Source organism: Chanodichthys erythropterus, chromosome 22 (assembly GCF_024489055.1).
Source record: "Chanodichthys erythropterus isolate Z2021 chromosome 22, ASM2448905v1, whole genome shotgun sequence".
In the NCBI taxonomy this organism is placed as follows: domain Eukaryota; kingdom Metazoa; phylum Chordata; class Actinopteri; order Cypriniformes; family Xenocyprididae; genus Chanodichthys; species Chanodichthys erythropterus.
In genome coordinates this window covers 16,877,282-16,894,185 of record NC_090242.1, presented here as the reverse complement: position 1 = coordinate 16,894,185, position 16,904 = coordinate 16,877,282, and the positions used below count along the sequence as shown (strand labels likewise).

Sequence of the window (16,904 nt, the reverse complement as noted above, 5' to 3'; positions counted from 1 at the left end):
GCATTCTCCCCTGGTTACTGATCGGGTAGCTCTTGTTGTTTTTTCTGAGCAGAGTGTAACCATTTTTTTCAAAGGAGGAGCAGTAGCTTTATGAATGATTTTAAACAATAGGCATTATTAGATTTGATAATTTAGATTTGACAGTGATGATACTGCCGTGTTTTTTTGTCGTGAATCTTAAAGGAACACTCCACTTTTTTTGAAAATAGGCTCATTTTCCAACTCCCCTAGAGTTAAACAGTTGAGTTTTACCGTTTTCGAATCCATTCAGCCGATCTCCGGTTCTGGCGGTACCACTTTTAGCATAGCTTAGCATAGTTCATTGAATCTGATTAGACCGTTAGCATCGCGCTTAAAAATGACCAAAGAGTTTTGATATTTTTCCTATTTAAAACTTGACTCTTCTGTAGTTAAATCGTGTACTAAGACCGACGGAAAATGAAAAGTTGCGATTTTCTAGGCTGATATGGCTAGGAACTATACTCTCATTCAGGCGTAATAATCAAGGAACTTTGCTGCCGTTCCATGGCTGCAGCAGTGCAATGATATTACGCAGCGCCTGTGAGCCCCTGCTTGCACAGGGAACGTGCCTTGCAACCATGGAGACGTTTGTGAGAGACGCTGCGTAATATCATTGCGCCTGCTGCAGCCATGGAACGGCAGCAAAGTTCCTTGATTATTACGCCTGAATGAGAGTATAGTTCCTAGCCATATCAGCCTAGAAAATCACAACTTTTTATTTTCTGTCGGTCTTAGTACACGATGTAACTACAGAAGAGTCAAGTTTTAAATAGGAAAAATATCAAAACTCTTTGGTCATTTTTAAGCGCAATGCTAACGGTGTAATCAGATTCAATGAACTATGCTAAGCTATGCTAAAAGTGGTACCGCCAGAACCGGAGATTGGCTGAATGGATTCGAAAACTGTAAAACTCAACTGTTTAACTCTAGGGGAGTTGGAAAATGAGCCTATTTTCAAAAAAAATGGAGTGTTCCTTTAAGGGCACTTTTATATAATGATTCAAGTGGTTTTAGGGCTGTTTTACGTGCCTGAGGCCAACTTGTCATGCAATAGAAAGAATGTGGAAGAATCATTGCATTTAAATATGTATGTGATAAAAACCGTATTATGTTTTATTTACATGAAAACCTTTGATAAGATTTTTTTTTTTTTAAATCCAGTGATGCATTTAATGTTTCTTTAAACTCTGTCATAATATTTGTGTGAATGTATTTGCATTTTTGTGTTCAGTCCTGAAAAGATCAAAGACCAGAAAGGGTAGAAACGATCTGATCAGTGCTGAAGAAGCAGAGGAACATTTCACAGACATCTCCTCTGTCGGTAAGACCTTTGACCTTCAGAAACTCTATATCACTTACTGTGATGCATGACCCTTTTTGTCTAAGCCAAATGCTATTTTTTACATAGCCTGCATTATTTTTTTTTATCCAATATAGCATTAGAATAGTCCCCCTGTGGTGAAAATCAAGTTTTTAATGTTGTTTATATTTCTATGTGGTGTTTTTAATATGCTTTAAGACAAACCATGTCCATAACCACATTATTAGCTGTTTGATAACGTATTCAACTAAAGACTAATCATATTAATTACCGTTTTGTGTCCAATGTTGTAAAGAGCAATACCATTGTGCAGCGTTTACCTCAGTAAGTTGACAGAGTGGATCTCTGAACTTGTGCGAGCGAGTGGAGGTGGAGCTAATTAGCATATTCATGGCTATGTGTATACTAAATGAAGCAAGGGTGTAGAGTTACATTCAAGCTATTTTAAGGCATGAAGACATTTTTTCACAGGAAAAAATGTTTAAATGTGTCATTTTGGTGATCAAAGATGAGTTTTAAGGGATAGAATTATTGACCACAGGGGGACTTTAATAGCCAGCAAAAAGTGAAGAAATCACTTCCCTTGGTAAATAGTAAACTGAAACCTCTACAGAGTTTCTCAGATTAGCTTGAATGTGACCATTAGTTGAAGTGGGTGAAATGGAGAAGGGAGTGCAGGATCATGTGACTGCTGCTGTGCATTAGTACTGCCGTTGTAACCCTCAAAATCATTCAAGCTTGAGTAGATGTTCTATTCTGTTTGAGATTTAAACACTTAAGTGTCTCAGCCTAACACTAAAATGGATAGGAAATCCAATGCCACTGATCTCAACAAAATGCCATTTATATTCTTGTCTGTATTATTGATAGTTTCATTAAAGATGAATTTATTTTTTAATCTATCTAGCACCACCTGGATCACCTTTCGCCCGAGCTAGCCTGAAGAGCAGTAAGAACGATAGTTCCTCATACTTCCGTCGAAAGGAAAAGAGGATACGCTTTTTCATCCGGCGGATGGTGAAGGCACAAAGTTTCTACTGGATCGTTCTCTGCTTGGTGGGATTGAACACGATGTGTGTGGCTATGGTCCATTACGACCAGCCTGAGGGGCTCACCAAGGCCCTGTGTAAGAGTGGTTACTTTCTGTTCACTAGCAAATACAATTGGACTGTGTCAAAACACATGTGACTTGACAAAACACAAAAATGACTTGATCAGTTTCATTCATTTCAATGCAGCAGCTTGTTTCAGTGAATCAATTCAAAACTAGGATTCATTACTTAATGTCTGTGGCATTTTTCATATATTCAATGTTATTTATATATTATTATTTTGAATTAGCTTTTATTTCCATATTTCTATATTTGATTTTCATTTTAGTTTGTTTTTAAAAACTTCATGTTTTTGTCAATCGTATTAGTTTTTTTTATATATATATATTACTATTTACTTTTAATTTATTTTTATTTCAGTTTTAGTTTTTTTAATTGTAATACTTCAACTTAAACTTATTTATTTCAGTTAGTTGCCAAAGCAACATTTACATTTTTTTTTTTATTTATTTTATTTCAGCCTTATTTCAATTACCAAAACTATAATAGTTTTAGTTGTAGGTAAAACGATTATATAATAACAACACTGCATATATAAAAATGTTTTAGTAGAAAATTTTTTATTATTGTGTTTTGCGAAATTAAAAATGAATTAAATAGTTAAATTATAATAAAATTTAATTACATTATTTTTACTATATTTTTGTTATATGATTGAAATGCCAATTTAACAACATAAAAAATATTGAGATATAAATACATTTCAATACATTTAATTTGTTTAATTGAAATGTTTTTAATACAAGTATATATTAAAGATTGTCAAAAGGCTGAAAATAGTGATATATTACTTCTTTCAGCTATGTTGCCCAGCTCTACCTTGTAATAGCATTAGTTTTGAAGGTTTGTGTGGGAAAAGCTTGAGTGTTGAAGGATAACCTAATCTCTCCTTTCATTTCTACGGGCTGCTAGACCTGGCAGAGTTTGTATTCCTGGGTCTGTTTCTGACAGAGATGACTCTGAAGATGTATGGCCTGGGGCCCAGAAACTACTTTCACTCCTCGTTCAACTGTTTTGACTTTGGGGTGAGTCACAGCGCACATGATTCAGACAAGCCTGTGAGGCTGCATTCAGTCAGTCATTATCAGCCATTGTGATACTTATGTCCATGCTGGATTGCCACAGGAGTTCAGGGGTTGTGGTTGAGCCATTTTACTCACATTTACTCCAACTGTTCATTTTCCATTATATTTTATTTGTTTTCTAGTAAATCAAGCTATTTTAATAATTGCCATCTGCTCACTTAGATGAGATTCTACATAAAATGAACCCATATAACTAAAAGAGTCTTAATTTATATCCTCAGGTAATTGTGGGGAGTATATTTGAGGTGGTGTGGGCAGCAATCCAGCCTGGTGCGTCTTTTGGGATCAGTGTTCTGAGAGCCCTGCGCCTGCTCCGTATCTTTAAAGTAACCAAGTAAGTAGATGAATGTGTGTGTATGTACAGTTGGTACGGAAAGTATTCAGACCCCCTTACATTTTTCACTCTTTGTTATATTGCAGCCATTTGCTAAAATCATTTAAGTTCATTTTTTTTCCTCATTAATGTACACACAGCACTCCATATTGACAGAGAAACACAGAATTGTTGACATTTTTGCAGATTTATTATTTATTAAAAAAGAAAAACTGAAATATCACATGGTCCTAAGTATTCAGACCCTTTGCTCAGTATTTAGTAGAAGCAACCTTTTGATCTAATACAGCCATGTTTCTTTTTGGGAAAGATGCAACAAGTTTTTCACACCTGGATTTGGGGATCCTCTGCCATTCCTCCTTGCAGATCCTCTCCAGTTCTGTCAGGTTGGATGGTAAACGTTGGTGGACAGCCATTTTTAGGTCTCTCCAGAGATGCTCAATTGGGTTTAAGTCAGTGCTCTGGCTGGGCCATTCAAGAACAGTCACGGATTTGTTGTGAAGCCACTCCTTCGTTATTTTAGCTGTGTGCTTAGGGTCATTGTCTTGTTGGAAGGTAAACCTTCGGCCCAGTCTGAGGTCCTGAGCACTCTGAAGAAGGTTTTCATCCAGGATATCCCTGTACTTGGCCGCATTCATTTTTCCCTCAATTGCAACCAGTCGTTCTGTCCCTGCAGCTGAAAAACACCCCCACAGCATGATGCTGCCACCACCATGCTTCACTGTTGGGACTGTATTAGACAGGTGACGAGCAGTGCCTGGTTTTTTTCCACACATACCGCTTAGAATTAAGGCCAAAAAGTTCTATCTTGGTCTCATTAGACCAGAGAATCTTATTTCTCACCATCTTGGAGTCCTTCAGGTGTTTTTTAGCAAACTCCATGCAGGCTTTCATATGTCTTGCACTGAGGAGAGGCTTCCGTCGGGCCAGTGATGCAGTGATGGTTGACTTTCTACAACTTTCTCCCATCTCCCGACTGCATCTCTGGAGCTCAGCCACAATGATCTTTGGGTTCTTCTTTACCTCTCTCACCAAGGCTCGTCTCCCCCGATAGCTCAGTTTGGCTGGACGACCAGCTCTAGGAAGGGTTCTGGTCATCCCAAACATCTTCCATTTCAGGATTATGGAGGCCACTGTGCTCTTAGGAACCTTAAGTGCAGCAGAATTTTTTTTGTTACCTTGGCCAGATCTGTGCCTTGTCACAATTCTGTCTCTGAGCTCTTCAGGCAGTTCCTTTGACCTCATGATTCTCATTTGCTCTGACATGCACTGTGAGCTGTAAGGTCTGATATAGACAGGTGTGTGGCTTTCCTAATCAAATCCAATCAGTATAATCAAACACAGCTGGACTCAAATGAAGGTGTAGAACCATCTCAAGGATGATCATAAGAAATGGACAGCACCTGAGTTAAATATATGAGTGTCACAGCAAAGGGTCTGAATTTTGAATCTGGTTCTGAGGTTCTGAATCTGAAAAATTTAAGGGGGTTCTGAATACTTTCCGTACCCATTGTGTGTGTATATATATATATATATATATATATATATATATATATATATATATATATATATATATATATATATATATATATATATATATATATATATATATATATATAGATAGATAGATAGATAGATAGATAGATAGATAGATAGATAGATAGATATACACACACACACATATATATTACACACATACTGTATATATACATACACATAATAAATCAGCTTTAACACTTTTAAATACACAATTATTGGATAATTTTTACTTATTTATTTTATTATTTTTATTTTATATATTTTACACTCGTTTCTTAAAGTGATCAGAGCCACTTCTATATGTTGTGGTCTGTATGTTAATTTTCTCTCTTTCTTACTCTTTGCAGGTATTGGAACTCTTTGCGGAATCTGGTGGTTTCACTGTTAAACTCCATGAAGTCCATCATCAGCTTGCTCTTCCTCCTCTTCCTCTTCATCGTGGTGTTTGCTCTGCTAGGAATGCAGCTTTTCGGGGGCCAGTAAGTGATCTAAGACAGTGGTTCTCAAACCTGTCCTGGGGACACCCCACCACAGCACATTTTGAATGTCACCCTCATCTAACACACCTGATTCAGGAGTTGAATTGGGTGTGTTAGATGAGGGAGACATGCAAAATGTGCATTGGTGGGGGTTCCTCAGGACAGGTTTGAGAACCACTGATCTGAGAAAGAAATTTTATATGTTCTTTTGGGGGAAAAAAAAAAACGTATTCTACATCTTGTCCAATATTCTCCACCAAACAATGTGCACATTTAAATATATATATAGACAACCCTCATGCACTTTTTTAATTAATTAAAGGTATGTTCACACTTGCCAGGTTTGGTTCGAACCTGGAACTACTCCAGGGATCCAAATCAACCTCAGACCCAAGAGGATTAAAACGATTGCTCTGTTATTGCGGTTCATTTGATTAGGTGTGAACTCTGCCATCCGAACTCTGGTGTGTACCACTTCCAAACAAACTCTTTTGCAGTTTGACTGAAATATAAATGAACCAAAAACACCCTAAAAAGGACAGAATGCTGAGGCATACCTTTTTTTTCTCATCATAGGAGCTAAGTTGCCCATTACAGTTCACCGTAAGAAACACTGTCAATTCCTGCTGCAGTTCTGACTCCTTTATACAATCAGTCTGGTCAAAATACCATCATATGTACTCGCATACAACCAGCGCATTTAGCCCAGAACACAGCATTGTTTTGGATGTCCGTTAGGTTCTGCACAAAATATGTTTATTTTTTTTTTTCTTGTATGTTTAGGTTCTGTGTTAAAAATGACAGAGTGAATGCTAAGCGAATCAGGGCTAAATGCATTTTCTTTTTTGGTCCGGACCAGAAGAACCAAGAGAACCGATCTACAAGTGTGAACACACCCTAATAGGCACAACCGTTTAAAACTAGGGATGTCCCGATCACATTTTTTGCCCTCGAGTCCGAGTCCGAGTCATTTAATTTTGAGTATCTACCGATACCGAGTCCCGATCCGATACTTCTATAATACATGAAAAAGAAAAAAGAAGAGCGAAAAAACAGATCCAGGAACAGTGCTTTTCAGGTTTTTCAGGTATCTAACAGTCGTTTTCACGTACAGAAAATGGATAAAGTAATCAAATATAAAATATCACTGCATATTATCTTTACTGTATAAAATAAATAAAGATTAATCATTATTGAAGTTACAAAAACTATTCAGTCAAGAGCAGTAAGTGATTTCTTTGTTATTTGTTGTTTTATTTAACATTAAAAACAGGCAGCAGGAATAGTTTTTCTCCCTTTAAGACATGCACAATCCAGTAGGCTACATACCTATACTGTTCCACATGCGCTGTCTTTATCGACTAATATACGTTCACTTAAGACATAACCGACTATGTTTGCTAGGATACTCGCTAGGACGGGCATTTTTAAATAATTTTTGTATTAATTTGTCCGCCGAAGCACAAGACGTGAAAGAGAACTCAGTATTTGCTCGCTGACTGGAATAAGCGTGTGCGCGCTTCGGAAGAGCGCACATAAATCTTCTCACAGCGCGTGCGAGTTCTCTTTCGCGTCTTGTTCTTGAAGGTTTAAATCAGAAAGGCTTAAATGAGTTAGTTTAAACACAGATAGCAACGTGTGCTGTTCAGGTCTCACCTGTATCAACACCCGGGTGATGACGGCGTAAATGACTGGACATGAGAGCAGACGGCACTCGCAGTCAACAGTTTACAAAGAGTGACTGTTTTGTCCACGCTTTTTGATTATCGTTGTTGTAACGTTTTGCGCATCCATCGACTGAAACGTACATTATTTGATCTCTGTCTGTCTGTTTTCCACGTTGCTATTTTAAACAAACCATACGGTACGCTTCGATTTTTTTTACCGAGAACCGTTGCACCCCTAATACATATATATCCGAGTCCTGATCGGGAGGTAACGTCCGATTCCAATCGAGTCTGAAACCACGTGATCGGGCCCGATTTCCGATCACATGATCGGATCTGGACATCCCTATTTAAAACATAACAGCAATCAAAAATTGACTGTGTTAGCCTATAGAAGATTCTGTAAAGATGCTTGGAATTGCAAGTCTGCATGCAACCTTATGCCTTATGACAACAGCAGGCTTACCATGAAGCTCTATTAGAAGTTTCTGTAACACCGCTGTGGCATCTGCTACAGACCAGTTTTCTGGAGCTGATCTAAAGCCTGACAGCATGTTTGATGTGTCTTCTGTTGGGCTGAGATCAGCCCTAGGCTCCATCTGCTGGGGTTCGGCTGCCTTATACATGAACAAAACTGGTCGCAACATGTGCTTAATTGTGCAGTCTCATTGATGTAATGGGCTTGTAAAAAACGTGTCCTGCTGTCGAGTGCAGTTTTGGTAATACGTTTTAATAGTCAGTCTTAAGTTTGAGCTGTTGTTGAGCAGAGAAGCTCTGGAGAGATTTGAATTTTCTTCAGCCTTTCCGGACACTGTCTGCATCCTAATTATCATACTCTCGAAGAATGTAATCCCAAAATTCTACATTCATCATGTTGTTGTTGTCATGTGACCAACCAGCATCAGTTGCATTACTTCACCACCATTCACAGATCCTCTCCTGTGGGCTCATGGGAGAGTAAAGTACCCACTGGATGCACACTTCAGAATTTTGCAAGAAGTAATAGGTATTTCGGGTACTTTTTGCCTACTGTTTTATGAATAATGGACATATAGTATTACTCTTTTCACATAGCCACTAATTGGACTGTTGTAGCATTTGTATTTGTTTGAATTTTAAAAGAAGAATTTTATTTTATTTATTTTTTATTATTTTATTTTTTTATTTATCTATCTATCTGTCTGTCCGTCCGTCCGTCTATCGTTCAATCATTCAGTTAATCTGTCTATCTATCATCTATTTTTCTATCATTCTTTCATTCAGTTGGTCTGTCTATCTAGCGTTCTGTCATTCAATTACTCTGAATTACTCTTTACTATATAATCAATCATCTGTTACAGTACTTTTTTCAAAATGTATGTATTAATTAATTAATTTAGCTTCTATTGCCATCTTGTCTCAATTAAATTTAACAAGTGCATTGTCTGTCAGAATTTCAGTCCATCCATCCATCCATCCATCCATCCATCCATCCATCCATCCATCCATCCATCATCCGCTCCCATCTTTTCTATAATTCCTCTGCCCTTGTGCCAACTCTTGTGAGCAGAGGGAGTGATACAGCATGCCAACAGGGATTTAGATCTCTACGCTCAAAGAATTACTGAACTGATTATGCAGTGTGTCTGCTTGCTTTAACGAAAGGCACCCCGCTGACGGCAAGCTTGATGAATGAAAGCTTTAGTCATGCCCTTCCACTTTCTCTCCCTCTTTAGAGGCATTGCGCTGCACATAACTATTATTTTATTTTATTTTATTTTATTTATTTTTTATTTTCCAGCCAAACCTTGATTGCTTGAGCACAACGAATCATTGTCAGTTTTTAAAGGGAACCCCTGGTATTAAGACTTGTATGGCTTAATATAACATAAATGGTCTCTTACTGAAATACAAGTGCTGGTCATATAATTAGAATAGCATCAAAAATTTCACTAATTCCATTCAAAAAGTGAAACTTGTATCTTATATTCATTCATTACACACATACTGATATATTTCAAATGTTTATTTCTTTTCATTTTGATGATTATAACTGACAATTAAGGAAAATCCCAAATTCAGTATCTCAGAAAATTAGAATATTACTTAAGACCAATACAAAGAAAGGATTTTTAGAAATCTTGGCCAACTGAAAAGTATGAACATGTACAGCACTCAATACTTAGTTGGGGCTCATTTTGCCTGAAATACTGCAGCAATGCAGCGTGGCATGGAGTCGATCAGTCTGCGGCACTGCTCAGGTGTTATGAGAGCCCAAGTTGCTCTGATAGTGGCCTTCAGCTCTTCTGCATTGTTGGGTCTGGCATATCGCATCTTCCTCTTCACAATACCCCATAGATTTTCTATGGGGTTAACCCTCTGGAGTCTGAGGCTGATTTGGGGCCTGGAGAAATTTAAACAGACATTTGTGCTTTTTTCAGTTGTTCATAAACATATTGATGACACAAGTGTCATTACACTGTATTCAGCACAAACTAGGCTACCATAGTATGTGAGGAACATGTATGTACATGTTTGTATTTTTGAAGGAATAACGTTTATGCGTGGTTATTGAAAAAACAAAAAACTTAAGTCACTGAAATAAGGCCAAAAAAGTATATTAAATCTGTGTTCACAAGACTTCTGGGAATTGGAGGTTGTAGAGTAGAGTTTTTGCTTCAGAATTATGTAAAAATTATGCTGCCCTACTCCTTCATATAAAACAATATATTGATTTAGTTTTTTTAAGACACTTTTTGTCAAGAAACACAGTATGCATGGAGGCGTGAATCATCATGAATAATGGGTCATTTACACCTGAGAAGACAAAAGAATCACATAATAATGACCTGAAATGACTTGCATATTAATGAGGCCTTTCAGTAAGGCAGGCTGTGAAAAAACCCTCTGTAATCATGTCTCAGCTCATCATAAACAGCAATACTGTGAAATATTATTACAATTTAAAATAATGGTATTCTATTATATTCTTTAAACTATAATGTGTTTCTGTGATGCAAATTGTCTGAACAATTATGTTACCTCTATGGCATTTCATATAGGCTTTTAGCTTAAAAGCATGCACATTTGTAGAAATATTGATGGATTCTTATATGTTTATGTCAATTTTCTATACTGAGGAGTAATATTTATTTAATATTTATTGTCATCACTATAAACGCTGGATACTGTGTTTACAATTCGTACTTGCAGCCGGAGGGCGCTCTGTGCACCTTTAGGCCACAAATTGATATAAAGAAGAACATGAACCAGGAACTAACGGCATGTCTTCTAGAGATCGTTAACCATGGCTTTAACATCCAGATAAACACTTTTCAAGACAATAAATACACGATTGAGACAATGCATACAAGTATTGCCTCTGAATTTGCGTCTGAATAGCGCTGGCTCGATGGGCGTGGCCGCATTAGCGGATAATGAGCTGAATCACGGACTTCTGACATGGCTCTCTTTTCATACAGATTACATAAACACAGAATGTTTGTTTTTCGATTTGATTTGCACGATTTAAAACCTGACATTCAACATTTCTTTAGACATAAGTGTAATTTTTTTGTCATTAGTATTCATAAGTTACATTTTTTTCTGAGAACTATCAGATTGGACTTTGTTCAGAGGGAGACGAGAGATCACGCATCATGTTAGTTTTCTTTATTTTACAAAAAGCACAACATTGTGTTTTTACTCTGAGTGTACACAAATAAAAGACATTCTATAGTTTCAATTGATATATTACTTATGTCTCTATGACAAAAAAAGACGGAGTATTTTAAGTCTGTTTTGCTGCAATGTGAAAAAAATCCTGCAAAACACGCCGGCGCATTACACGACTCCAGAGAGTTAAGGTCAGGCGAGTTTGCTGGCCAATTAAGAACAGGGATACCACGGTCCTTAAACCAGGTACTGGTAGCTTTGGCACTGTGTGCAGGTGCCAAGTCCTGTTGGAAAATGAAATCTGCATCTCCATAAAGTTGGTAAGCAGCAGGAAGCATGAAGTGCTCTAAAACTTCCTGGTATACGGCTGCGTTGACCTTGGACCTCAGAAAACACAGTGGACCAACACCAGCAGATGACATGGCACCCCAAACCATCACTGACTGTGGAAATTTTACCTCAAGCAACGTGGATTGTGTGCCTCTCCTCTCTTCCTCCAGACTCTGGGACCCTGATTTCCAAAGGAAATGCAAAATTTACTTTCATCAGAGAACATAACTTTAGACCACTCAGCAGAAGTCCAGTCCTTTTTGTCTTTAGCCCAGGCGAGACGCTTCTGACGCTGTCTGTTGTTCAAGAGTGGCTTGACACAAGGAATGTGACAGCTGAAACCCATGTCTTGCACACGTCTGTGCGTAGTGGTTCTTGAAGCACTGACTCCAACTGCAGTCCACTCTTTGTGAATCTCCCCCACATTTTTGAATGGGTTTTGTTTCACAATCCTCTCCAGGGTGGTGGTTATCCCTATTGCTTGTACACTTTTTTTCTACCACATCTTTTCCTTCCCTTCGCCTCTCTATTAATGTGCTTGGACACAGAGCTCTGTGAACAGCCAGCCTCTTTTGCAATGACCTTTTGTGTCTTGCCCTCCTTGTGCAAGGTGTCAATGGCCGTCTTTTGGACAACTGTCAAGTCAGTAGTCTTCTCCATGATTGTGTAACGTACAGAACTACACTGAGAGACCATTTAAAGGCCTTTGCAGGTGTTTTGAGTTAATTAGCTGATTAGAGAGTGGCACCAGGTGTCTTCAATATTGAACCTTTTCACAATATTCTAATTTTCTGAGATACTGAATTTGGGATTTTCCTTAATTGTCAGTTATTATCATCAAAATTAAAAGAAATAAACATTTGAAATATATCAGTCTGTGTGTAATGAATGAATATAATATACAAGTTTCACATTTTATTTTAATTGAAATAAATCAACTTTTTGATGATATTCTAATTATATGACCAGCACCTGTATGTTGTAGAAAACCCATGAAAAATGTAAGTTATTTAAAAAATCCATGATATATTTGGACAATGGGGGGTGCCATTTTGTTTAGGTGCACAGTGCATTCTACATCAATGACGTCAAATGGTTGCACTTGGTGAGCTACCGATGCTACCCTGTATTCACAGCTCGGAATATAATATACGATGCCACATTGTGCAGCGTTTGGTTTGGTCATTTTCAGTCGATGGGCAACAAGAGAAGTGATGTAAGTCTTCACTGCTTTACTAGCGGTAAGAGGAGAAAAGAATGGGAAGTTGCAAAGAATGTGGACGAATAAAACTTCCTGAAGACCCGCAACTTTGTTCTCTTCACTTTATCCCTGATGCCTTTGAGGCTTTTAGTAGACCACAGCTACTGAAAGAGCTTACAGTTAGCAATGGATATAAGCGTAGGCTTTAACCAAATGCCGCATCTGTTGTGGAGACTGACAAGGGTAGCCCATAGCACATCTCGATTGAGACAGACTGCCTCAAAACTCGTGTGCATTGCACGGCTTCGATGTTTTCATTCTCACTAATTTTGCACTCTGGCTCAAATCAAAAAGGCTGATTGTGTTTTAAAAGGAACCCCGTGGGTATTAAGACTTGTATGATTTACTAGATTACCGTTGCACCACAACATACAGATGAAAAAGTATCAAAGGCATCAGGGCTAAAGGAAGTTTTATTTGGCACATTGATCACAACTTCCCATTATTTTCTCCTCTTATCGCTAGTAAAGCAGTGAAGACTTACTCTTCTCTTGCGGCCCATCGACTGAAAATTGGCATTGTATCATATTAAATTCCGAGTTGTGTTGTGGTAAAAATATCAACAGGGCAGAATCAGTAGCTCACCGAGTGCAACCATTGGACATCATCGACGTAGAATGCACTGTGCACCTAAACAAAATGGCACCCCCCCATTGTCCAAATATGTCAAGGATTTTTTTTAAATAACGTAACTTTGGGTTTTCTACTACATATTTCAGTAAGAGACATCATTTACATTATATTTAGCCATACAAGTCTTAATACCAGGGGTTCCCTTTAAACAATGATCCAATCAGATGAATATGAACATCTCTGTCTAGCTGTTTTTAATGCAAGAACGCGTCCTGTGTGAATGCCCGTTAGTCATCACAGCCAGACTGTGTCTAAAGGAAGAAATGCATATTCAAGAGTCAGATGGGAAATCGTACCCATGAGTCACTCTGCCTTTCCAAATAAAGCTCACATGCACTAGTAGAACTATTTTTAATTTGACACATACAGCATTTATGATCTTCATTCATGATGATGTGTTCTGATAGGTGGTCATCTTGTGCATGTTGTGACGTCAGTATATGTGCACATCTCCCATTGGCTGTGATGTAATCAGGGTTTAAAGCCTGCAGGGTCTGATCGTATTAACTCACCTGGCTGTGTTTGTTGACTGTGTTTTTGAGGTCTTGTCAAATGCCCCTAGAGTTTGTTAAATAGCTGTCATGCAGATTACCAGAGAAAGCGCTGGAGATTTGGAAGGGATTGCAGAGTACAAGCATAAACATTTCAGTGGTTTGAAGAGACTTTCTAATTTAGTCTTTGCTCAGTGAGTTTCTTGACCCTGTCTGTGCTTGTTAAAAAGCTCAGAGTGAAGTGGTTGTTTAATTCTTTGTGTTTCTGAGAAATATGTCTGTGGATGATACAACCGACTTGGATTAGTTTTCAGTTGCTTATGCAAATCAGACAGAGATGAAGTATTTGAGATTTCCCCTTCAGCAGAACATCCTGTCAAATGAGCCCATGTCGACGTTTTCATCCTGTTTTCTGTCTTCTTTAGTTTTGAGGCCCCTTAGGGCCCTGAAACAAAGCTTGCTCAGGTTTGTTCTATGAAGAAAGCAAGTGTTTGCATGTGTAGGTATGAAATACAAAACCCTTAGATGCTTCCCCAGCAATTATAAATCTGTCTTTCATTCTTTTAGTCACTTTTTGCATTTGCAATTCCATGTAATCAAGCATATTCTAAGCTTATACAAGTGAACAGCATTTTGTTTTGTGCATCTACTACAGCTTCTGTTGGAAACCTCTTTGTGTTTACAATGTAAAGCTAATGCACACATCCCACGACAAGCCAGGACTGAATTATCTATCCCTTCCACAATAATTCTCTGTTGTGAAAGCAAGCGTGCTTTGAATCTCCTTTGTGAATGGATGAGTCACTGTTGTGTTCTTGTGTTTCCCTTGAAGGCCAGACTCTTAAAGGCGATTTGGAGAGAGTTAAAGATGGAAGGGATGAAAGAGAACTTTAAAATCTAAAAATAAAATGCAGAATAAGGAAGAGAATGGTATGGATAAATCAAAAAAGAGATCCTCCAGTTGATTTTATCCGAGTCTGGGGCACATATGTCTTGCCTTACATGCATGAAGTGGTGAATTTGAATCTCTCTTGACTGACAATTTTTTAAACATTAAAATTGCATCTGTTTGTCAGTATTTCAGAAATGGCGTCATATTTGGCAAAATTTTATTGGCAGCGGCTATTTGCACTATGTGCAAACAGCAATAGATGCTAAATAACATATTTTCTTAGCAATAGATGCTATTTACACTAAAATAGCGATATATTCTTTTTACACCAAGTGACAATAGCATAATTTTCTCAGCGATATGCTATTTAGATTAATGGGCCGTTTACACAACACCGTTTTCAACTAAAAACTGAAAACTTTGTATGCGTTTTGGCCATTCATTTACACAACAATAGCGTTTTGGTAGCCTGAAAATGCAAACTTTCAAAGTGCAAGTTTTTTAAAACGATCTCCGTGTAAACTACAAAAACGTGTATCTGTGAAAATGATTACATCATGCACATGTGCATTACATGTTCAGTCTATAGTGTTTCATCGCCATCTAATGACCTGCCAGCAGAATACAACGTGTTTAGTCATTTTCACAGATTCGTATGATTGGGGATCATTTTGACAATGGTTTCGTCTGTACGTGTAAAACTCAAAGGAAAAGCTTTTCCGTTTTAACCATATCGTTGTTGTGTAAACGTACCCTAAGTGAACATAGCAATATATTCTATTTACATTATATAAAAGTAGCAGTTCTTTGCAATAAGTGCAAATAGTTGTTAGATGCTATTTATACTTATAAATAGTGGCAGATACCATTTGCACCTCAATATTGTTGTAGATTAACAGGATGCAATAATTACAGAGTTTAAACAATTATATTTATTAAAGTTATTAAATGGATGCCACCTTATTGGGACATTAAATCCCTCCCTACACCTACCCCTAAACCTTCCCAAATAAATACTTTTACACACGTTAGGCACTTTATTTCCACTTTTCAAATATTTTTATTGAAAATAAATACCTTTCTGACCTGATTTGTGATGGGAAAATGGAGAATTAACTCTTTTTTAATCTTGTGTGATGGCACAATTAGATATTGGTGGGCGGAGTTACTGTAAACAGCCTTTGCCAACAAGACAGGCTTACACTTAGTGTACATAGACACTCTGAATTTTATTTGACTTCACCAGAAGGTTTTATGGGATTTGAGATGAAAGATTAGTGTCTCTGTGAGGACAGTTTTAGGGTTTGAACAATCTCTGTACATTTTCATTCAGAGGGTGAATCAAAAAATAAAGCTAAAAACAAGCCATATCTCATTTGAGTACAACTTCTTCACAACTTACTCTGATTGTTCCTTTAAGATTCAAGACAACAAATTACTGATAAGTGCCGTGCTCAAGGGTACAAATGATGATAAAACTAAATTTTGATCCTAGTAACTCAGTATCTTTATTTTGACAGCCCTGCAACTCTAAACCAAATTTAAGCAAACCAGAACTGACATCAAAATCTTCAGTGTACCTCTGAAGTCTTTTTACACCAAGTGGGCTGAAGCTCTCTCTCTCTTTCCATCTAGGTTTAATTTTGAAGATGAAACACCCACTACAAATTTTGACAGCTTCCCTGCAGCCATAATGACAGTATTCCAGGTATACTTTATTTTCATTTGGCCTTATGAATGTTTAATGTGTTTTTTATGTATTAAACTATAAGACTGTTTGGTGTGCTTGACCTGTTTATGCCTCTTGCAGATTTTGACAGGAGAGGATTGGAATGCAGTGATGTATCATGGCATTGAGTCCCAGGGTGGCGTCCGGGGTGGAATGTTCTCCTCGGTCTACTTCATTGTTCTTACGCTTTTTGGAAACTGTATCCTGTCCTACATCTGTTCAGATGTTTGAATATTCAGCCTCTCAGTGTGTCCTAACCAGATACAGTGGTGATAAGATTTGATGTGACAAATCAATCAAAAAATCACAGGCAGTCAGAATGCATTAGGGTTAGCGTGGGTTAGCTTGTCTAACCC

The 16,904-nt window shown here is 37.6% G+C and overlaps 1 protein-coding gene across 1 annotated transcript in view; it reads left to right on the top strand.

Moving 5' to 3' along the window:
- Positions 1-16,904, top strand: part of cacna1bb (calcium channel, voltage-dependent, N type, alpha 1B subunit, b) — a 194,733-nt gene that overhangs the window by 105,374 nt on the left and 72,455 nt on the right. The window contains exons 10-16 of the mRNA XM_067376885.1: positions 1,253-1,342; positions 2,250-2,468; positions 3,367-3,479; positions 3,761-3,873; positions 5,760-5,891; positions 16,455-16,527; positions 16,630-16,747. Of these exons, the coding sequence (XP_067232986.1) occupies positions 1,253-1,342; positions 2,250-2,468; positions 3,367-3,479; positions 3,761-3,873; positions 5,760-5,891; positions 16,455-16,527; positions 16,630-16,747 (858 nt within the window). The remainder of the gene's footprint in view (positions 1-1,252; positions 1,343-2,249; positions 2,469-3,366; positions 3,480-3,760; positions 3,874-5,759; positions 5,892-16,454; positions 16,528-16,629; positions 16,748-16,904) is intronic.